The 23,784-nt window shown below is 38.0% G+C and overlaps 3 protein-coding genes and 2 long non-coding RNA genes across 5 annotated transcripts; 2 read left to right on the forward strand and 3 right to left on the reverse strand.

The window, feature by feature from the left end:
* Positions 1-612: 612 nt before the first annotated feature.
* LOC131328909 (signal peptidase complex-like protein DTM1) lies at positions 613-1,495 on the forward strand. Its single transcript, XM_058361873.1, has 2 exons — positions 613-968; positions 1,155-1,495. Exons 1-2 carry the CDS (start codon positions 715-717, stop codon positions 1,240-1,242), a joined length of 342 nt encoding a protein of 113 aa, XP_058217856.1. The 5' UTR covers positions 613-714; the 3' UTR covers positions 1,243-1,495.
* A 3,171-nt stretch (positions 1,496-4,666) lies between these two features.
* LOC131328910 (multifunctional methyltransferase subunit TRM112 homolog A-like) lies at positions 4,667-5,320 on the forward strand. The gene has a single exon (XM_058361875.1). The coding sequence runs from the start codon at positions 4,777-4,779 to the stop codon at positions 5,143-5,145; it is 369 nt and encodes a 122-aa protein (XP_058217858.1). The 5' UTR covers positions 4,667-4,776; the 3' UTR covers positions 5,146-5,320.
* Positions 5,321-6,399: 1,079 nt separating this feature from the next.
* LOC131328911 (uncharacterized) lies at positions 6,400-9,521 on the reverse strand. Its single transcript, XR_009200576.1, has 3 exons — positions 9,149-9,521; positions 7,566-7,865; positions 6,400-6,887 (listed from the first exon to the last, which is right to left on the reverse strand). It is a non-coding gene; the product is annotated as an uncharacterized LOC131328911 (long non-coding RNA).
* Positions 9,522-9,706: 185 nt separating this feature from the next.
* LOC131328912 (uncharacterized) lies at positions 9,707-18,120 on the reverse strand. The gene is made up of 8 exons (XM_058361876.1): positions 17,652-18,120; positions 17,085-17,225; positions 16,087-16,314; positions 15,068-15,275; positions 13,110-13,246; positions 11,403-11,483; positions 10,491-10,557; positions 9,707-10,403 (listed from the first exon to the last, which is right to left on the reverse strand). Exons 1-8 carry the CDS (start codon positions 17,957-17,959, stop codon positions 10,107-10,109), a joined length of 1,467 nt encoding a protein of 488 aa, XP_058217859.1. The 5' UTR covers positions 17,960-18,120; the 3' UTR covers positions 9,707-10,106.
* Positions 11,775-13,103, reverse strand: LOC131328913 (uncharacterized). The gene is made up of 2 exons (XR_009200577.1): positions 12,771-13,103; positions 11,775-12,274 (listed from the first exon to the last, which is right to left on the reverse strand). It is a non-coding gene; the product is annotated as an uncharacterized LOC131328913 (long non-coding RNA).
* Positions 18,121-23,784: the final 5,664 nt, after the last annotated feature.

The following is a 23,784-nucleotide window of genomic DNA, read 5'->3' on the forward strand; positions in this document are numbered from 1 at the left end:
CAATCCGTTTGGCAACCTAGGAGAAAAAAGCACGGAAGAAAAATGACTACGATGTCTCTCTTTCTATTGTTTGTATGTGCAAGATAGAAATGAGAGAGTGATTTTTCTGATATCTTTTGATTAGATTGGCAATTTAGGAAAGAGAGTGATTTGTCTCATATCTTTTGCTCTCTCAAAATCTCTCTACATCCTTGAGATTTAAGGGAAAACATGTCTTTAGACTACTCTCCAATGCTCTCCTCTCTTTTTTTCTGATAAACCAATGCTCTCCTCTTTAACAATGCAACCAAGGAGTTTTTTTTGACAAGGGAGGAGATGTTTACATGTCTATTTTTTTTTCTTTAAATCTCGCAAGCCGGTTTGATTACCTAAGCAGCATCATTCAAAATGTCTCGTGCTATATATTGGTCCAACTCTTGTATTTTGAACTTAATAAAAGAATTTGTTCTTTATAACTTTAATATACATATCAACTTATGCACACCTCAACTAATCTTTCACGGCTAATTCCACTATCTATTAGTAGAAGTTGAGGCAAAGCCCAAAATAGTTTCATAGTTATCACGTGCATTGCTTTTAAGACAGTCCCAACCCTTGCAAAAAATTAAGACAGTCCCAACTACTCTCATAAACCCCGTCCATGTCTCCCAACCAACCAACCCATTACCCATCTCTCTCTCTCTCTCTCTCTCTCTCTCTCTCTCTCTCTTCGCAATGCCCAACGACGCCGCATTCCGGTGGGCTCTGGTTTGGCTGGCAGCAATAGTGGTAGTGATAGGACTGTACACCCACTCCTGGAACAAGATGATGGCCACTTATCTCCTGGGGATCCTCGGAATAATGGGAGTGCTATTGCCCGATTGGGACTTCTTCGACCGTCCTTTCTCTCACTGGAACTCTCCTATCTCATCAGTTGATCATCATCGTCACGGACCCAATTCTGCTCCCACACCGAAACCCCCCACAAGGTGCTCATTTCATTGATCGATCACTAGCTAGCTACTTCTTAATTTTAAAGAGATCTATATATATGGAGTAGTATATATAATATCGATCCTCTTAATTATTTCGTAGATTAATTCAGATAGTACGTAGGGAGTATTGAATTAGATCGCTTCTCTCCTGATCGAGTATTTGTTTTTGTTTATATGCAGGTTCAGAATGTACCCAGTGAGATTGGTTGTTTACACGCTGGTATATGGTTTTGGATTTTACAAGTGGTGGATGTTCATATCAAACTAGCTAGTACTGTACTCTACTGCACTGGAGATCGATGTTTGATCTCGATCATGATACATATATACATATATATATATATATATATATATATATATATATATATATATATATATGCATGTCTGACAACATGGGTTTTTTTGGTTGATGATGTTCGTTCACGCTTAAGTTAATTAAGTAGTTCTGTTTAATTACTTGCAATGGATCTTATATAGATGTACTCCATTAATTAATTACTGTAATTAATGCTGTGTGGTAACTGCGACTTTTGTCTATCTCTTCATTCGCATTGAGATTACACTACACGGAAGCTTACATGAATCACTTCTCTTGTAAAATGCCCAATATTTATCACGTAGTATTTTTCCCAAATCCATGGAAGGGGCCGGGGTTGTGTACCCTGTCTTTAGTTGTTTAATTTGTATAGTTACATATTTCCCCACTGAATTGAAGAGAAGAGACCAACATGGTTGGCAAGGGTGGAGCCACGATTTTCGATAAGTGAAATCAAAAATTTGAACTATGTATGATTCATTTTTTGTCATTGCTAATTGAAAAACACAATTAGATTAACAAGTTAATCAAAAAGTAGATATATATAGAGAGTAACAAAATGTAACTTTGATTCACAATTAATCTCGATGACTTTTCATACTTTGAAACCGATGGATGATAGCCTCGTTTGTAATGGTTTCAAACGCCAACACTAAATTAACAACACCAACAGCCTGTTGGTATAAAATACTAAAAACTATTTTAATGACTTTAATCACATGTTTCGAAACAAAAAGCACTAATCCCATGATTTCCATAACTATTGTAATCCGATAGCAGAAACAAGCATTTAAAAGAGGCTAAAGTGATGTAATAAATTTGAATAAGTAATCTGAAACAGAACCCTTACATGGGTGGTGATTCTATTTTGACCCATTTTCTCTCTAAGTACAAAACCTTTATATAGGGTGGGGCAAAAATAAATTTTAAAATGGGGTCAAATGAGTAAAAATGGGATGAAAATCATACCTATCACTAAGAAAATTTGGGAGGCAGTTGACCGGGAGGCAGTGGGGTCAACTGCCTCCCCTTGTCTCTCACTAGCTTTGCCACTGTTGGTTGGGTTTGTTAATAATATTGGGATGATCGGGTAGGATGATCAGGTTTAGTCAAAAACAGTCTAAAAAAATTAAGTGTTTTAATTTTTAATCTATTTGAACAAGTGCGAAGATTTTACTATTTTGATCATATTATTCTAAAGAGACATAATTAAATTTTGTCTCTAGGGCTCTTATATCACATTTCTGCTCCACAGGATCCTAAATAAAGAGATGATACTTAATTATGAGAGTCCTAGAGATAAAAATTAATTATGATCATTTAGAATAATATAACCAAAATAATAAGATCTTTTCACAGAATCAAACGGATTAAAATTAAAAAATATAGTTAAAAAATTAAGTACTCCAATTTTCAATATGTTTGAACCGGTGCAAAGATTTTATTATTCTGATCATATTATTCTAAAGAGACATAATTAAATTCTGTCTCTATAGCTCTCATAATCACGTTTCTGCTCCATAAAATTGGAAATAGAGATTAAGGTTTTTTTTTTTTGGCAAACGGTGCCGTTCTAGAACTGGGTAGGGGCGAGACCCCACGTCCGGCAATTTGCCTAACGTGTCAAAGGATTAGCACCTACTGCAAATAGCTTATTTCCGGCTGGGCCGGAAATAAGTTTTCCTCAGAATGAGTGATAGAGAGAGCTGGGCCTGGGTAAGAGATGCTCTAACATCAAAAAGAAACTCGTGCAGTCTAGGTTGATGAAATGCTAATAATCCTCTTTGGGAAAATGACAGTCCCAGGACGTGCTCTGATAATTAATACTCGTCAATGACAAGCTAAGAACATTTGTTAATGTTGAAAATGTCATTGGTGGGTATTAATTATCAAAACACGTCATTGGTCGTCATTTTCCCATCCTCTTGGGAAAATGACAGCCCAGGACGTGTTTTGATAATTAATATCCGTCAAGGACAAACTAAGAACATTTGTTAATACTAAAAATGTATGAGAAAATGACGGCCAATGACATATTTTGATAATTAATACCCACCAAGGACGGCCAAGGACGTATTTTGATAATTAATACCCACTAAGGACATTTTCTGCATTAACAAATGTTTTTAGCTTGTCCTTGGCGGGTATTAATTATCAAAACACGTCCTGAGCTGTCATTTTCCCGAGGATGGGAAAATGTCCCACGAGAATGGGAAAATGACGGCCAAGGACGTGTTTTGATAATTAATACCCACCAAGGACATTTTCAGCATTAACAAATGTTCTTGAGTTGCCTCAAAAGAGAAAAGGTAATTACCTAAAAATATGTTATTGAAAAAAATAAAAACCGTTGAAGGAGCCTTAAAAACAAAAAACAACTACTATGCCAAACTGTAATGGGCCGGAATACCGATTATAGCAGTGGCAGAGGTGTGTAGGAGTCCGAGAAGCCTCGGCCAACCCCCAATTTTAGGATTTTACTAATATTATGAATAAAATTGTTAACATAATATTAAAAAATATTGTGTTACCATGTTTTGTAAGTTCTATTATTTTATATTTATTAGTTGGTTTAGGTTTCTTGTCAATTTTCTTCTATCAAATATTATTAGCATTTATATAATTTACTAATTTCGTATACAAATCTATGAAAATCTAAATATTTTTTGGATTTGATCTAGTCAAAATTTAAATTTATTCTACACTGTCATGTGGAATTTTCTCGGAGACCAAAATAATCATACATGAGCGTTGCAAATTGATGACCAAAAAATAAAATAATGTCATATACAATATTGTAATGTACTACAAAAGCTACACGATATATTGAGTACATTTCTGAATGAAAATACTTTTCATAAGACGAATAAAACACACTACACTTAAATTAAGTTTACAAGAATGGAGTAAGCCAACCTTAGAGCTTCTTTTATTTATTTTGTTCTACAAATCGTTCTAATATATCCCTATTCGTAAATTGTTGGTAAAAAATTGATAAAAGTCTTCGAAATAAGCTAAGAACATCTCCATTCCTTATTCAAATTTGAGTAAAAATCACCCAAAACACCACTCCACTACTTACTCAAACTCATATCAAATTTGAGTTTTATTCAATTTTTTTCCCAAATTTGGTTTGAACCAAATCCTTACTCAAATTTTGAAGGCTATTTTCTTCCCCTCAAATTTAAGACTATGCTATTAATGAAACCTTTACTCAAATTTATGCCTAAATTTGCATTTGTCCATTGGATTGCTTCATACCAAATTAAGTTTTTACCCAAATTTTTACTCAACTTTGGGTAAAAAATTAAGTAGTAAGGAGTGGAGAAGCTCTAATATAACAAATCGGGCCAACAATACGGGACTGGCCCAGTTTCGTAGAAAAGCCCAGTCCGTCCTACAAACCCTTCAACGACTCTCTGTCTCTCTCTGCTAAAACCCTCGAAACAAGATTTTCACTCTCCTCATCAAGAGAGAGAAAGAGAGATGAGGCTTCTAACCCACAACATGCTATCATCGAACATCAAGGGGGTGACAAACGGCTTCCCTCTCCAAATCGAAGCCGTAAAAGTGGTGGAGAAGCAAGTCGACTTCAACCCCGACTTCCTCAAGAACATGTTCTCCAAGGTCGACTGGGCCGCCCTCGCCGCCGCCTCCAAAGCCCTCGGTTACGCCGACCTCCCCGAAGCCGCCGGCGCCGACATGCTCGACTCCGACGACTTCCTCCGCCGCTTCCACCACGCCCTCCTCCAGCTCCACCTCGAGGAGGGCGCCCTCGTCTGCCCCGAGACCGGCCGCCGGTTTCCCGTCAGTAAGGGGATACCCAATATGCTGCTTCACGAAGATGAGGTCTGAATCGTCTTTTTTATTGTTCATATCGGTATTGTATTACTTGGGGTTTTATGTGTACTTGGTCTAGTGACTATGGAAATGTTGGGGTTTGTGGAAATTATGATGTTAAGGAGGTGATTTAACCAAGCTTTTGCTGGGCTTTTATCTTGAATATGAGCGGGATGATAACTTAGTCTTTTGGAGTTGGGATTTGTGTTGGTTGTGATTGGTTGATTGCGCAATTTTTTTTTATCCGGGTAAGCTTACGCACATGAATGTGCTTTGTGTGAGAATATGGGTACTAGACCGAGGCACAAATGGAGAATTAGACATGGTTTTGGGTTCCACTCTTAGAATACTGTTAGAACAGTGAGACAGTTTAATCAGAGGAATCAATGCCAAATTTGTTATAACCTTTGTTACCACTGAATGGTATGTTTGGAAGAATTATGTTTTGGAATCCATGTTTCAAAATATGGTACTACAATTTTACTCAAAATGGAGATTTGTCTATCCAAAGTGTCCCGGTCCTGTTTATTTGCTTAGGAATTTTTTTTTGGGGCCAGCTTGCTCCATACACCTTGACTAATCCTGATATTAAGAGATTGGAGGAGTGGAATTAGGCATGGCAAAGTTATGTAGAGAGTGTCATGTATGTAGAGCGCACCAATGTGATTGGCTGAAGTGTTAAGAGAATGAAGCATTGAGTTCAACTGGGAGGTTTTGAAGCTGAAGTGTTAAAAGCTGGTTATGTGTAATGCCATAACTCACTTCCTTCTTTTGGTACTGCAAAAAGAATTGGAAAGAAAAAATAGTTACAGATATCCAAGGTCCCTTGTCTATTTTCAATGACGAAAAATCCTTATTATCCGCTTGACCTTGTTGAATGTTGATCGGCCCATGGTTTCTAAGTCCTTTTTCGGGGTAGCAAAACAACTGGACAATAAGAGCTGGAGTTTTGCTGGACAGTTTCGGTATTTCACATGGTTGTAGTTTGTAACTTTAGGGAAATTATTTATTTATTGGTTTGTTTATACCTAAAAACTAGCCTAGTAACAGGATGAACCGACTTTTGCGCACTTCGCAGCTGGAATATCTTGAATTTGTGCATGGTCCCTAATCTATTGTGAAGAGTGAAAGAGTCTTGCCGTCCTCTTGTTATTTGTGTTGAATGCTGGTCCGCCCATTGTTGGTGTATTTATCAACACTAGTAGAGGAGCACGTGGGAGAACCATGTATGGAAAGTCATTGCAACTCTGCACATTGTCATGAACAATCTTTCCACGGAGCAATTGAAAATTGTATTGTCATTGCTCAAATGACTTTTTTTAGTAACATGGATCATCATATCAATAACTGTACAATACAACATAAATAGTTGGCCCCATTCTAAAGGCAGCAATAGCCAGCATATGAGTTGATCTTACTTACATTACCTTGATGAACTTTACTAATAAAAACATAACTGAAATTGCTAAACAGCCATATAATATCTTCAATCGCAGGTTGTAGAACAACAGGGGCTAGAATTGAAACACACCATAAACCATTTATCACCTCTTATGTATCAATATAAATGGTAACGTTATCAATGTTAATGCTTCAAACAGGCCATTGCTTCCACTTTTGTTGCTGATATGGCGAAAAGGGAACAATTGTTTCTTTGATGTTGCCCATTGCTTGTAACAACCCAAGCTTCTATCATCATATTTCAAGCGCCATCCACTATCATTTCCAATTAGCTTGGAAGCCAGCACGAACCCAATCTATATTAAAGAAACCATCAGAGCATTCAGTCGTATCATTGGCAACAAAACAGTTATTCAAAAACCATGACATATTATCCCAACATTTCAAAAGTGAATCTAAATTAACCTCATACCCAAACTTTGTAAGCAACATAATCAATACACTTTAGTCATTCAACTGGTTATTCAAGGGCTTTGGATGTTTGGCATTTATTCATAGCTAGTGCTTTGTCACTATAAGCGCCATGGAGCAATGTAAGATATTCGTTTGGTTGTCTCAAGAAGTCATAGATGTGCAACACCAGTTTTAATTTCGAGCTTCAGAATGTTGTTAGATTGTTAAAAAAAAAAAAATGGCGCAGTACAATATGAGTGTACATTTTTAGCTAACCATTAACGATTACGTATCGCTTATGGAATTTGGAATTTCAATCAACAGCATGCACCTTCTTCTCTTGTGCTTGGGCAATTTCTTTTAAAAGTGAAAATCTACCAAATGACAGACAAGATCGTGGAGTGCATTTTGAAGGATTGGGCTTCTAGGTGATGCATTTGAATTCTATTGGTCATGGGAAATTAGATATGGTATCATGTTTTATGATGTTAACACAAGGTTGTATATAAAGAGTAAGGTAATTTTGGAAGTATATACATTTAAGGATTTAATCAAATAATAATCTATTTTAAAGTACTAACCAATGGTTTGGGTCTCAATTTGGTGGCCCTCCGATGGTGTATCTGGAAATGGAATTTGTACTTGTCCATCTAGGATTTCACAACCATGATTTATGTTTGGAGATGTATTATGCACATTGCTTTTCCTCTTCCTATTTTGCTTGGTCTTTTGAATATATCCGCTCTCTGTTCAGGTGTAAATCAGCATATCCCTTCCTTTGACGAAATCACCACTTGCCAATTTCATCGACTCCAAGGCAACTCAAACCTTCTGTTTCGTCCATCTTTTTTTTTAACACACAGAATCTCATATGGAGATAGCTGTATTGGCAAACACACTTTCATATATGAAGTACAAGAAACTTTAATGGTGAAGAAAACAAAAGCGGGCCACGTTCAAAGAAAATGGCATCAATCGGAATAAATTTGCCATGAAAGTATTCCTTACCTGCACTTTTTGTCTAGACCAACCAAAGAGGCTAAGCAAAATGTATCACACATCGAACGTAACATACTACCACAGAAATTTGATAAGTATTGGTGTCCATATTCTTCTTAGGCCTCAGCCATATATAACTTTTTTCATTCTATTTCCTTAAAATTGCTACCATTCGACTGGTATAGATATCCAGTTAGGAAAAACGACATGCATTTTCTCCCTTTGGACTGATTGACCATGAAAATAATGGAAGGGAAGAGAATCTCCTTGGCGTTAGTATTATGCTACAAACATTTTTGTATCATGCATCTAGAAATTTGACTATTCAATGATTTTAGAATAAGTACCACTTGCCTATGATTAAGTATCTAGTTACTCTGCTTACAATAATGAACCAAGACTATTGGTGAGAAATAAATGAGGACAAAGGAGGATATGTGAAAGAACAGATGATTATGCATGGGATAAATGAGAAAGGGTTAACAAATACAAAACCATAATGAAAGATTCTTGCTAATTAACCCTTCTAATGCTGTTTGTTAGATACAAAATATCTACCAACAATTATAAGAAGCTCATAATTTTTTACAAGGTTTTCTAGTCCATTCATTTGACAAGCATAATGCAGTGATACAATTTTGAAGACTTAGTCACAAATTTATGTAGGTCCTAAGAATGACCTAAAACAAGAAACACCTTGCCTACAGTAGATGACTACCAATAATCCAAAAAGCATCCCAGACAACAGAGAGCAAAACCTTGGAATTTAGAATATAAATGAGTAACCCAATGCATTGCAGGGATTTGAATACAAGAACTGCAAAGATTGTGTACTAATAGTCAATAAAATGTGGAGGTGACTGCTCTCATCTAATGAGAGATTTTTTATCGCCTAGGGGCACTGCCATGGGCCCTTTTGCCGCGTACACATTGGCTTGGGGTTTAGTACTTAGTCTTGGATCAAATAATCAACTGTCAGGCAAAAGATGCATAATACGTATCCTTGCATGTTTTTTTCCATTCAGTCATTTCATCAAACAACTGGGCTGCGTTTTCTTTGTAAGGATGTCGGCAAATCCTCCCAAAAGATTATTACCTCCGGCCATGTACATTAATTGGCCAGGAAGGTACAGATGAAACAATATTCGAACCAAGTTTGAATTACCTGTTGGAAGTTCTTGTGGTTCTCTTGCCTTTACAACAAACTGGCAACCTCAGCACTTCAAATTCTTCTCCCTAGTGTTAATTTGCCCTTTTTTTGGGGGGGATGTAATGTTGGTGGTGAGGAATCTGAAGATAAACGTGAAGGGGAATTCGAATTTCTCATTTATAGAGGCGAACCATTGCAAAGAAGGATTGAAGGTTGCTTATTGGGAGCCATTTGTCACTTGTTACCGTCATTCAGGTTGTATTGTTTTGGTTGGAGCCCATGTATTGTGTCAGTTGAGAAGAGGTGTAGGACATAGTTGATATTAATTGCAAGTATTTGGGGCATTTGTGGAAAGCAAAAAGGAGAAAACATTTTCGCATATTTAAAAGTAGTAGTATAAATTAACAGTAGCAATAGAACTGTATAATCCCACATTTTCAGTGGATCTCATGGTTGGTCGGATCGCACGTTTTCGGGGAACATTTTTTTGAATAGTCTTATTTTTCTGTTATGTGGTTTGGCTTTTCTGGGGGGAAAAGAAAAGAAAGAAGGTTGGTGGTAAACAAGTCAAAGTATTGGCACTAACATATTTCAAATTTCGCAACTCCTTGACGTTATTCTCGTATCACTTGACATTTTGGAAACGTAATTCAATTCAGTCAATAAAACAAAAGGAAAAACTTGGTGACAATTGCTAGCTATCCTATCCACTTTCTGCTACTGCAACAACATTATTCACCAATATGTGAATTAAACCTTTGCATTATCAATCTCGATGCAAGAGCTACTAATGTATGTTCTCGAGTCCTCTCGAGTCCGACAATTCAGAGAACCTCTCATGAAGAGAAGAGACCAACAATTTAGAGAACCTCTGAATTGAAGAGGAGAGACCAAACAATCTCAACACCCTGGCTTGAAGAGAGGAGACCAACAATTCAGAGAACATCTCTTGAATCTCAACACTCCGGCATTTTCACCTCCTCCTTCGTGGGGTCTCGGAAGGGGGTAGAGGCACACCGAAAACCCAATCAAGAACATTCAGGTACTTGGATCGGAAGACATCTCTCTCTATGGCATAGCAGTGCATGATAATCGCAGTTGAAATGCTGAAAACCGCAACATCGGCCCTCTTCAGTCTCTTTGACGATGGTAAATATCCTACGTCTGCCATGCACATAAAGAAGCTCTCAATAGCTCGTGCAAGGCAGTAAAGGGAAATCTCAATACGCCTGCTTTTCTTCTCTATTGCCAATGCCAAGCCCGTTGGGAACTGCCAGGTAGAAAACCAAAACAAAATTCAAAACAAAAATAAGATTGTTTCTGTCAATCGGAAAGTGAGAAAATAGTTTGGTGTTACCGTCCCCATTGCCACCATAGGAATATTACATCTCTTAAATAGCCTGAAGAGCAAGCATGTCCACATCCTAATGAACAACAATAACATCAGCCAAACTGGACTGAGAAACAGTCACTAATATTTGCAATAGCATCTAGCTACTCAAGATTCCAGCAAGGGCACACATGCAAGGTTATTGACTTCATTCACATCAGAAACGTTGTGGGCTGTGGAAGAAGTTTAGCAGATCGTACTGAATCCATATATCTATTGGCTCACTTAGCTTCTCCATTTCTGGATGAGGAAAAAAGACTAAAACGTAACATTGTCAAAGCAACATTGCGCAACAAAAATAGGCGACATGCAAAAAAAATTTTCAATTGTATCAAATCGTCATGTCATAAACTGCTTGCAAACCATATGACGGATTGATGCCCCATAATTACACAAGTCAAATCACGTCAGTACCATATTTATAGGGCATCAAACTGTTGCTAGGAACACAACAATCCAAACACAACCTCTCACAAAAATGTGGGGCCCACACGCACTAGTATGTGTGGACCCCACATGTATGTGAGAGGTTGTGTTTGGATTTTTGTGTACGTAGCACTTTTGGAAAGCAATAGCAAATCTTTCTCTATCTTCTAACTTCTAAGAAAATACAGCTTACATCTTTCTAGCTGTGGAAATCTGAAAAAAATTACTGCATAGATTCCAGGGCACATGTCAACAAATCCAAAAAAATACTGTACCAACTTTCTAGGGCACACGTTAAAAAAAAAACCAAAATAATACCAACTTTAGTTGTAGCACATCAATCATCACAATCACGCAAATTTCAAAGACGTTCACTAAAGAAACAACAATAGCTCGTAGAATAATCATCATAACCTCGAGTAACATCATAGTGGTTTCAAAATGAATACTTACCAGGCAGATGAGCAATACGTGGACAGAAACAAGCTTGATCTTGCTGTACCAAGAAGACCTTTCCCCAAGATCGTGTAAGGTCTGAGTAAGGTTGAACAAAATAGTTAAACAACTATACCATGCAAATGTACTCAAGGTACTTTATTATGGTAAATTCAATGGCACTTGTCTAGCAAAACAGATCTTTAAACTCAATAAAAGTGACACCACAAAGTTGTTGTGACAACCCAGTAGAACTGAGTTCATGACGATCACAAAAAGATCAGAATAAAGGTTTCATAGAATGCAATCCCAGTAACAAGTGAGGATGGGAAACAGGCTTGCTGAGATCAGCAAGTTAGTAAAAGGATTAATGGAAAGAGAACAATGATGTTGGTGTTTAGCTTAGCAAAAAAAAAAAAAAAGGAACTATAATTTGTTTTGTCAATCTATACGAGTATTTGCCTTAGTTGTGAGAATTGGGGTCGGGGGAGGGATCAGGGGAGGAACCACTGGAGCAGAGGATCATAAAAGCTCCTCATTCGGGATTGCTGGAATTATCCATACAAATACATGTGTGATACAAGAAAGTATGTTCGTAATACGTGTCAACTGCAAATATTATTTTAGCGAATGAGTAAATATTATGCTTCTACAAAGTACTTGATGAAATTGGAGTTTATATTTTTCAAGTATCTTATCATTACTTAAGATTTTCTCTTGCTTGGTATCTTTTACTATTGTTTCTTTTGGGATTTTTATGCCCAAGAAGTTCTATCCTAGTTGAGAATGAGTTCCTTTCTCGATGGAAGCCAAGATCCTAGGAGGGTTTTACTTGTGCAGGAGCGAGATTTTGAGGATTCTATAACCCGATAGGAGGTTCTGGCGACTACCTGTTCAAAAATATCATGAAAAGAGAAGTGCTAGCCGTACCGACCAATTTCAAACCGAAACCGTACCGACGGCCGCTCCGGGCTGTCTCCGGCCACCGGACGGCCGATCCAAGCCGTTCAAAAATTCTAAAAAAAAAAACCGAGTGGCCTTACGCGAGAATAAACGGCATCCGATGTGTGTAGGGTGGTTAGATCGAGTACCCTATTTTTCGCGTATACATATATACACGAGTATACACGAAAAATAGGGTACTCGATCTAACCACCCTACACACATCGGATGCCGTTTATTCCCGCGTAGGGCCACTCGGTTTTTTTTTTTAGAATTTTTGAACGGCTCGGATCGGCCGTCCGGTGGCCGGAGACAGCCCGGAGCGGCCGTCGGTACGGTTTCGGTTTGAAATTGGTCGGTACGGCTAGGATTTCTGTCATGAAAATTACAACAGAATGTCTTTGGACATTCAATTTGTCAGAAAGACAAAGTCAAACACCATACATGTGAATTGTGAAGAAATGTTCTCCAAACACTCAATTGTCAATGTGGTTGACATGAGAAGAAACCATAAGCTATTTATTTCCTTGATCTACTCATGCCAAGAGAAAAAAACACAAAGAAAACAAATTGCTTGTGTAGCCTTCCAGATCTCTTGCAAGCACAAAGTTACAAAAAGTAAGTCAGTCAAACTCAGTGCCTGAATACCAGAGCAAATCATATTTCCACCTAAACTTGAAGCCAACTCATGTCAGTAACACACTCATACGCGCTGCCATGTTTCCAGAAGAGAATCAAGAATATGCACAATAGGAATCAAGAGAAGACAAGGAAACACTTAACCTTTTCAAGAGGCCCTGACGGTGAACTATTAGAGCAGGAATCAAATAAACTGGAAGATAAACTGGTAAAGCTCTTTTGTAGGCTTGGATAAGAAATGAAATAAAATGTGCACCACATGACTGATTTCCATGTACAATCTGCAAAAATTTAAAAAGAATTTACAGTCCTTGAAAATTATAGAAGAACAACAATTATGATTTACACAGTGCTGACATCACACTGAAGAAAACAAAAAAATATATCGCAGTAATTTGACATTCTCTAATATAACATCGATGATAGCGTCCGGTAACAAGCCAAAAAAAATAAATCAGATTTTTAATTGATATAAAGAGAATGATGGGATGTAACAATGCCAGGTGGCATGGCTTCATGATGTACCTTAAAAGCCTGAAAGACATAAAAACTGCACCATCATATGGAGCATATTAAATTCATTGGAGCACATCTGTATTGCCCCCCACCCCAAAACTATGACCATGCATTTGACAATATAGAATTTTTGGAACTAAGATTTTTCCTACATTTAAACCTAGAAACTTATAGAGCACCCTTGAGAGATCAACTGCTGCTGTATGCTTTAAGTTATGCTTATCTGCATATGCGAAAGCATTCATGAAGTATTCTACCGGCTAGAAAACAAAACCAGGCAAAAATTCCAAGAACGAAGTCCCACATAGAAAAATTTCTCAACTTAAGAAATTAACTGAAGATGAGCATATGGAGGACTGGCATGATTCTAGTTAAATTGAACAGATTCAGATATAAAGGACAAAATAGTCGGGAAAATTTTTCAGCAAGTCTACTGTATAGATGCCATGGCAGCGCTTAAACAGCTGTGTAGAAAGGTTCCAGCAAAAGTTTATCAAGGAAGTATTATCGCACTTAACATCAAACCTTTTTTATATGGCCTCCAAGCTTGCTTACCCAGGAAAAGAACCAAAAATTACTTTAACATTTTGTAAGTCTCATGGGCTTCTTGATGCTAACCCTAAAAATGCATCTTTCTGACAGCCATAATAATAATATCATGATCAACAACAGCCTTTTAAACTAGTTTCTACATAATAATAATAATAATAATAATAATAAAACTAGATGAAAAAGTACCAATTGGAATCTTGTTTTTCTTTCTTCCCTGTTCGTATATCTGTTCGTTTACTTAGCCTCTCTTCCATTTCAAGCTTAATTACCTAAAGTAATAAACTACATATTTGTAAAACGAACATCCTATGCAGTAGATAGGATCATAGGATATCCCACATCTTTAATATACCGCTTACAGAAAATTAATGTTGTAGAATTTTATATTTCCATTGACCTGCTGATAAAACCAAATTTACGGAGAAAAATTAAAATTGTGACTTAAGCCTGTCACCATTGAAAGCCTTCTTCAATCTAGTTTCAAGTTTTAACATATTTATCAGATCACATGCGTCAGAATTAGCCTTCATTCCCACCTTATGTGCCAAAAAGATAGCTATCCAATCATCAAGAAACACTAAAACCCAGCAAATATGCTCCGAGCCTCCAACAACTCCACAAGAAGCAGATAACAAACTATTACACCAACTGAACTATGTATGTGTAAGTACATCATTATTTAGTGGATATAAAATCTACTTGGTAAGTAAACTCTTGAGACAACCTTTATGCAAGTTACGTATCAAAAGTTAATCAGTAAGTATGTGCAAATACATGGGATTCATATGGGTCCTTCTCAGTAAGTATGTGCAAAGACATGGGATTCATATGGGTTCTTCTTATATTATATCCCTATTGTTCAAATTCTTGCATGGATAAAACCATGTGGCAGTGATAAGCTTATCGCATTGTTTGCAGGTAATACATAAGTTCGCATACATGGCACAAGAGGATGACCAACAGCCATTTTTCCCTATGTACTAGAAAATTCGAATGGCTGAAATGAACCATTGCCAGAAATGTCAGGTACATACCGAGCAGGGGACTTTCATTTGTGGATCCAGTTTAAGGTCAACACCAGTGGCCTTGTAATACTTCTCTATCGCCTCCAAATTAGTAAAAGGCATGCCGCAAGCTATCTCTCGCACACCTTGCAGTATAATGGGATCTTTTCCGCCATGTTTATTGAGAAAAGACTTGTACGTCCCCGGCAAGCTCTCCTGCTTCAGTATATAAGCAGACCTACCAATCAATGAGCGTGAGAGTGTCAGACTGTCTTTCGAAGTCAAGTCTTCAGGACATATCACTAAAGGGATCTGTTCATACTACACTCTTCATACAGGAGATTAGCGAATTGAACTAAAAAAACGAGATTGAGCAATATGTAACCCCAAAGGGAACAAGTCTCCCAACTGAGACACTACAAAGAAAATTCAAGCCTAGCCTAAGCCATAAAAGAACAACTCAAAAACTGATAATCAAACTAGTAACGCTGTAGAGTTCCGATCAGAACCAGGAGGGAAAATGAGACGAGTTTTAAATCTTAATGCGGGCAAGGCATATCTCATTGAATCAGTCTTTTCCGCCGCTTTTACCCGGAAAAAAAATTACCCATTATTTTTTCTGATGGGGCGGAAGTAGCGGAACATTAACTTGAGATATGCTATGGGAGCTTCAGCTCTAATATTATTTATTTAATTAGCAATCAAACAAAAAGGGAAAACTGGTTGTTAAACCTCAAGGAAGATATGTCACTCATTTTTAATATAAACTCAGAATCACGGAAACTATTCAAAAGTTGCTGATTCTTAGTACATGTTTCTAGAGAGGAAACAGATATGTTCATTTGGTAAGTCGAGTACATAAATTACCTAATAAATTGATAATCATCAAAGCCGTTATAAATGAGATGCTTCTGTTGATGGAAACATGATCTTGCACAATCTCTTTGAGGAATATATAAGACGAAAAAATTCTAAATGCTTAGCAACAAAACTGGAACGGTATTGTTATCAGCTTATTTTTGTGGAGAGAAACACAACGGTGAACTTACAAAATCTGTGAAGAGGAGAGACACATGAGGAAAATATCTCCATGAACCCAAGTAAGAGGTTTGCAGATGCGACCGAAACACTTGCTTTTTATTCCGCAGCGTGATGCCAATACAGCAGCACGCATAAGAATGTAAATTGCCAAACTTGTATGCTGTGTGTCCAATCCAGTCAGAAGCATCGAAGGCCCAGCAATCGCCCCAGCCAACAAAGCTCTCCATCTTGCAGTCCTAAAGTAAATCAGGCATCAAATTATCAACCAGAAATAAAACCATCCAGAATTTACAACAGCCCTTCAATTAGATGACAGCCTTTCCCAATTACCAGACTAAGTATACTGAACAGTTTGTAAAATTACAGCAGCACTTCACCGGTCAAATTATGGTTCTTGAAGCGCCCACCTCAAAATCAATTCATAATAAGTGGAGACAAGCTCTAACACTACCTTGATGTGCAACCCCGAAACACAGAATCCAAAACATAAAATCCACATGGAACAACATGCACTTACGGAAGAATTGGAGGAATTAATTAATATTTGCCCAAAAGCCTTCAAAAGCCCAGCTCTAATACCCTGTTGAACTGTCTAGCTCAAACCTATCTATAAATGGAGAAATACATACATATACATCTAACTATATGTGAAATATATTTAGAAATCCAAAATATCTAAACAAGGTTTACAAAGATTAGATGAAATCTCAAAGAATCCCACATGCCTAATAAGTAATAAACAACATAGAGGAAGAATGAAGGGAATATCTTATCGAGGGAATCGGCAACGAGCGGAGAGGTTGACATAACACTATCTTTCGAGCCCAAATGCCAAATACACTATTTTTTCGAGGTGACAAAAAACCCATGACAATCATCTAAGATTTAGTTATATGGAAGCCTTAACTACCAAACCGAGTACACCAATAATTTCTAAAACTACAACAGCAAAGCATAAACTAATAAATGGAGAGACAAGGAGAAAAATAAAGTTTGAAAAGCATGCCTTCGGTGTCCTCCCACTGTCGCTATAATTTCATCCACTGAAACAAAAGTCCCAGCAAAGGTGCTAAGGAATAGACCGTATCTCAGAGTTTCTTTAATGGCCAAAATCACATCCTCACTGCTTGAAGCCATTCCCACCTTCCTGAACGACAGAATTTATTTAATTATAGAACATAAATGTTGTGTATAATTTAGGCTCCATTCTTCTTAAATTTTTGTTTTCCTTTTTTTTTTTCTTTTCTGAATTTTTTTCGCGCTATAAATTTTTGGATTAATCGTTAGTACGACTAAAAAGTTTAAAATTATGACCAAAAGCACAAAAAGTTCACTACAGCCGAAAAATACCAGGTTTTTAGTGTTATCTTATATTAACTTTTTTCCAATTCCAGTTCACATTTTTATACTTTCATCCCAGCGAAAAGAAAATTACGACGAAAAGCTAAACAAAAAATTTGGAAAAAGTAAAAAATACCGGACCAAAAATTTAGATAGAACGGGGCCTTAATCAGATCTGCGCAAGTATATCGTAAGTAAGAACGAAGTGAAACAAACGAAATCGTGTAATTACTTGGCAGAGGTCAGTAACCGTCTGCGTCTGAACCGAGCAACTATAGCGAAGAGAGCGAGGCCGCCTTTGATGCCAGCTCCAATGGCGAAGCCTTTGATCGAGGCAGCCAAGATCCTCCATTTCTTATCGTAGTCATAGAGAGGCACAGAATCGAAGCTGAGCAAAGACGAGGAAGACGATGAGGAAGGGAGATCGGACCGCCTGCAATGCCAACACCTCGGATTGTCGTCGAGATCGGCTCCGTTCTCGTCGGAGAAGCAAGTGCAGGGGCCGGCGGCGGCGAGTGGGGCGGCGCCGGGCGGCGGCATGGTGGGGGGAGGAGGCTAGGGTTTGGGGCAGTGTGCGGGGAATCTTCGTGGGAGAACGAATGAACTTGGTGGGAGTTTTTTTGAAAGCGATGAGAGAGAGAGGGAGAGAAAAGCATTTTCCGTTTGGAAGACATCGAAGGGGGCGAGTGAAGGGGTTACACGTAATGTGGTAGTTTTCGTAGCGCGCTTTTTTCTTTTTTCTTTTACGGTGATGAAAGGTGTTCTGGAGCATCTTGTGCACACCTCAAACTATTCTCTACCACTCCTGGCCTTTCACACAGATTATACGAGCAAGCAAAATCGAATATGAAATCTGAGGAGGGACCAAACTCCTATCCTCCAAGTCTCGGGGGTAAATACTGTCCATTTGCTTCGGACCAGTTTGGTCTATTTGGTGCATCTAGACCGTCCAAAAGTATTTTGGAAGACTTAGATTTAAAATGGTTTTTAAAAAAAAAACAAATCAAAAACACTCTCTTTAAATTTAGGCCTTCAAAAATACTTTTAAACGACCAAAATATATCAAATGGACCGAACTGATCCGAAGCCAAATAGACGAGATTCGAGTCCTCCAGGTCTCATGCTAAAACCACCGGGCCACCTTGGGTTATTTTCGGAGAGCTCTTTCCAGGTAGTACAGTATTAATTATGCTGAAGATACTCTTAGGCGCATTGATGGATTTTCCTTTTTAGTTAGGCTCCGATGAGCATGACAGAATTGATTACTGATTCGGACTATAAATCCAAAGAACAAATAGTGCAGAGAAAAGAGAAATTGTTTCTTTGCCGGGAATGGAAGTTTTTGTTCGGTTCGTTAACCTGCTTTATACCTCGCGGGCTATGAATTTTGTGTAGGAATTTTCCTAAATGTGGTTAGTATGGTATGTGTTTCATTGAAATGTTTTTGGAGACCTTCTATCGGTACCGATGAAATGGGCACTGACGGTACACAGACAACATGTTGAGATCCACTTCTAGATCCTACATAAATAATGTTTAAAAAGTTTTAAAATTACTTTTTCAGAAGGACCTTATCAACAATCAGCTCAATTGAATATCTCTAAGCCATTGATCCAAACTTTTATTTCTTATTTAGAATTAAAGATACTAACTTCAGAATGAAAAATTGAAAAATCGGATCAAACACTTATGAATATCCAATTGAGTTGATCATTTGTGTAAGACTCCTAAGTGGGCCACACACACTGTATGTGCATTGTCGGTACTCACATCATTGGTGTCCACAATTGATGTAGAACACGTGAAGACCCAATTCCATGATCAATTGGACCAGTCGAAACCTCGGAAGTCCAAACGTTGTTTAATTGCAAATTACCCGATTCGGCAACTTTCGGATGAGCTCGGATCGGACCCAAACTTTGTGGGTTGACTTATTTATGCGCTCCGGTCAAGGCTCACTATTCTACGTTTGTGAGCCCCGGTGTTTTTCGGTCTCATTCCTTCGTTTAGGCCCCCAATTGGACGTTTTTCCTGTTTTAGAAAATATTTGTTTCGTTAATAACTTTTAGCGTATAATTCCGTAGAAGTTGATTCTTTTTGAGAAAGTCATGTTTTTCTTTCCTTTTTTCAATTTTATTATTTCCCCCAAATTTTGAGAATTTTCGTTTTTGAGTTAGGGTTTTGCTAGGGTTACGTCTTTTTCCTATAAAAAGGGTTGTAACCTAATGTTTATGCAACTTTTTATTGTTAATATTCAGATTGTCTCTTTCTCTCGTGGACTTGAGTTTATCATTCGTTCAATTAATACGAGTTCGGGTTTTGCTAGGGTTATGCCTTTTTCCTATAAAAAGGGTTGTAACCTAATGTTTATGCATTTTTTATCAATAATATTCAAACTTTGTCTCTTTCTCTCGTGGACTCGAGTTTATCATTCGTTCGATTAGTACGCAATCAATCTCTTTGTTAATTCCGTTGCATCAATAATTTTTTTTGTTGTTTTTAGGTTATTTGCTCTCTTTTTTCCCAAGATCGTCGTATACATGAACGGTAATTTAGAGAAAAATTAGTAGGTTATCAACTAATGAAAGTTCGACGTCTCTTTGTAGATTCGAACTCCGGACCTCCTCTGTGAAGCCATGGGATACAATTAGATGGGCAAACACCACATCTTTTAGGTTATTTGATATGCTTTCATCTTGAGAGAGGAGATTTACTCCTTGATGCTTTCTAAAATACTCCCTCCGTCCCAATTAAATTATTATTTTTGAGTTCGTGTCACTTTTTAATTGATTATATCTTATGATCGAGTCTATCAAGCAAGATCCATATTAGATATGAAATTAATTACGAATTTCAACATATAACTTGTTTTTTAGCCGATTAGAATAATATGATAGACAATTAAATATGAACAGATGAAGTATTAGTTACCTCCTTGTCTATAATCGGGTCACAAACTATATTCCGCTCCCCTTCACTTCATCCGTCTTACCATTTGGCCATCTTCACTTTAGATTTAGGCATTCTAACACTCAAACTTTAGGCCAACTTAAAATCTCCATTCCTTTAATACATCCAAGAAAATTAGAAATGGATTGTGAAACTAATTATACGAGTGACATATGACCTCATTTAATAGTATTTTGGTGCGTTTTTCTTTTTTATTCACCACACCCCATTCAGAGTTAATTTCGTGTTTATCCCCTAAATTATTCACGTTTTGCTATTTCATCCTTTAACCATGAAAATGGTCTATTGCATCCCACAACTTTTCAATTGCAACCCATTTGGTCTAATAGATGATGGGAGTCCAAATCTTAGACAGAAAAAAGTACACGCGGCCTTTGAACAAACAAAAAGACTACGTGCAAAGAGAGACGGAGGTTTCTAGAGAGCTTCATAGAGAGAGAAAGTTCTCTTCCTCTTTTTTCCTTTTTCTTCTCCTGCTGCCATCCCCCTCCATGCTCCCCTCCCCCCAGGCGGCTCCCCCACCTCTTACCTCCCCATCTTCTTCCTTCCTCCTCATCTCCTTCCTTCTTGGTGGTGAGATAGTTAAGACTCTATCCTTTAGAAGATTAGATCTCCCACACTCCCCATTATATTTGGAATTTGGAGATCTAGATCTGGAGTTTTAGGTCTGGGTACTGGCTCTTAAATCGATCCGGGAGACGGTGTTTTTGTCCTCTCCAAACTACAGCAGTGGCAGTGTCAAGATGCGGATCTAGTGGTGATACTACGGCAGGAACCAGATCTAGTGGCGATCCTCCACCTACCTCTTTAAGTGGAGTGTTGGGTCCTCATCGGCGCTAAGCTGCTTTTTGGTTTTGTTTTGCTATTTTTTGTATTTTCGGACCGGTAGTGTCCTTTCTTGTACTTTGTTTTCATATATATATATATATATATATATATATGTGTGTGTGTGTGTGCGCGCGCGCGCGTGTGTGTGGGATTATCTTGTTTGTCAAAAAAAAAAAAAAAAGACTACGCACACAAACGGAGCCCATTTTGGGGTCCACACAAACAATCCAAAACATTCATTAAATTTAGAAACAAAATTAGGTAGCCCTATAGAAAATCAATAAGTCTAGGAACCTGGAAACGAGCCCATGCTCCAACCCACGAAGCTGATGTGGCATGGGCTCCGCATCAGCTTTAGGTTAAAAAAAAAACCCCTCTCTCCTTCTTCCACATATTCAACCCACCTCCACGGCTCCACCCTCTCTTCCGAGCAGAGACCACCACTCCACCACCAAACTCCACAGATTCGCCCCCCGCCCCAAGACTTCATTCCGCCTGCCGGACCGGTGCCCCATGGCGGCGAAGTTATTCGTTCATGGAGTTATTAGTTCTTCTATCGCTTTCCTTCGTTTGAATGAAGCATTGTTAGGTACTTTGGGGATTTCTCTGGTGATGGAATAAGAACCAGAACCAGAACCAGAACCAAACCCATAAAGCTGTTGATGCCCACCTTTATTTTGACATTTCATTAAAAAAATCGGATACATGTATGCAACCTCTTCTCTTCAACTCTTAGATTGGAATCCATGGCACAGTCTCCATTTTGATTTGGTTTAAAGCTTATTTTCCCAAATCTGTGAGTCGGCTCATCAAAAACACGTGGTCGGAGTGTTAGATAAAAAAATTATTTTAGGGTTTTGTTTATTCTAAGATGGGAACCGAAATAGACAAAGAGAGATCCCTTATTGTAAACCTGTGGAGTTAGGTGATGGAGTGGTGGGCTGTTGGTCGGAAGAGAGAGGGTGGAGGTGGGTAGAATATGGGGAAGAAGTGGACGTGGGGCACCGGTCCGGCGATCGGAATAAAGTCCAGAGAGGGGGGATGGGGGGCGGGGAATCTGTGGAGTTTGGTGGTGGAGTGGTGGTCGTTGCTCGGAAGAGAGGGTGAAGCCGTGGAGGTGGGTTGAATCCGTGGAAGAAGGAGAGAGGGGTTTTTTTTTTTTTTAAACTTAAAGCGACGTGGGCCCATGCCACTTCAACTTCGTGGGTTGGAGCATGGGCTCGTTTCCAGGTTCCTAGACTTATTGATAGAAAATCAGCTCAATTGGATAACAACAAGTTATCGATCTAATCTGCTAACTTTTGATTCACAATTAATATCCTGAATGAAAAGTTAAAAAATTAGATCAAAAACTTGTGATCATCTGATTGAGATAATTTTTTACGATGCTAATAAAAAATTACTTTAAATTTAATGAACTTTTCGGATTGTTTGCGTGGGACCTCGAAGAAGGCCCACAAACTGTCTGTGCGCGTAGTCTTTTTGTTTGGTGGCCACGTGAATTTTTTTCCTTCCAACAATTGGACTCCCGTTATCTATTCAAAGGTGCTATTGGTACAGATTTTATATCTGTATCAGTGTGTATAAATCGCTTTTTGGTCTCGTTTTGAGTATCAATAAAATGATCGGAACCATTCATTTTGTTTAAAATACTTTGTTCATGACTCTTGCGAAAAATAAGCTCAATCCAGTATCGGTTAGAGCGTCTACAAAACGTCCAACTTTGTCTCAGAATTCAAGCATGAATTTTAAAACAAAGTTGGATGTTTCATAAATGCTTTTACCGATACCGAATTGAGCTTATTTTTTGCAAGAACCATAAGCAAAGTATTTTAAACAAAATAAGTGGCTCCGATCATTTTTTTAAGACCCAAAACGGGTTCAATAAAAGGTTTGTACATGCTGGTACAAATATTATATCTGTACCACTAGACTTTCTGTTTTCCATTAGACCAAATGGGTTGCAATTGGGAAGTTGAGGAATAAAATAGATAATTTTCATAATTTAGGGATGAAGTAGCAAAAATGTGAATAACCTAGGGAATAAAAACAATGTCAACTCTCCTATTTACTCCAAAAGCCCTCCTTCCCTCTTCCCTTTGCCTAGCGTTACCATGAATGATCCATCACCTATCACATGGGCCACCAAAACTCACCTCGGTCCTCTCGTCTCTCGTCTCTCCATCAACCACACCATTCACTACTGTCACCGAAGTTCACATTCTCTCTCCTCTTCTCACATGTTTAGACTACAATAATATATATGTTGGATCACAAAACTCGTAAGAGTAACCATAAAAGTTTATACATATGTTGGACCACAAAATTCACAAAAGTATCCATAAAAGTTTATATGATAAAATAATTTGGCAACAAAAATATCATAATACGAGGCACAAAAATACATACCCGACGGATGGGGTGTAGTTGGTTGGAGGAGAGAATTCCTCAAAGAGGGGAAGTCCTCTGCTTTTTTTTCTTTACGGTTGATGGCTATCTTCTAGGTAAGGGAGTTAGGAAATCGGGTAGACTAGAGCTTCCGATAGGCAAACAAGGAGGGTTGCCCA

Source organism: Rhododendron vialii, chromosome 6a, assembly GCF_030253575.1.
Source record: "Rhododendron vialii isolate Sample 1 chromosome 6a, ASM3025357v1".
NCBI lineage: Eukaryota > Viridiplantae > Streptophyta > Magnoliopsida > Ericales > Ericaceae > Rhododendron > Rhododendron vialii.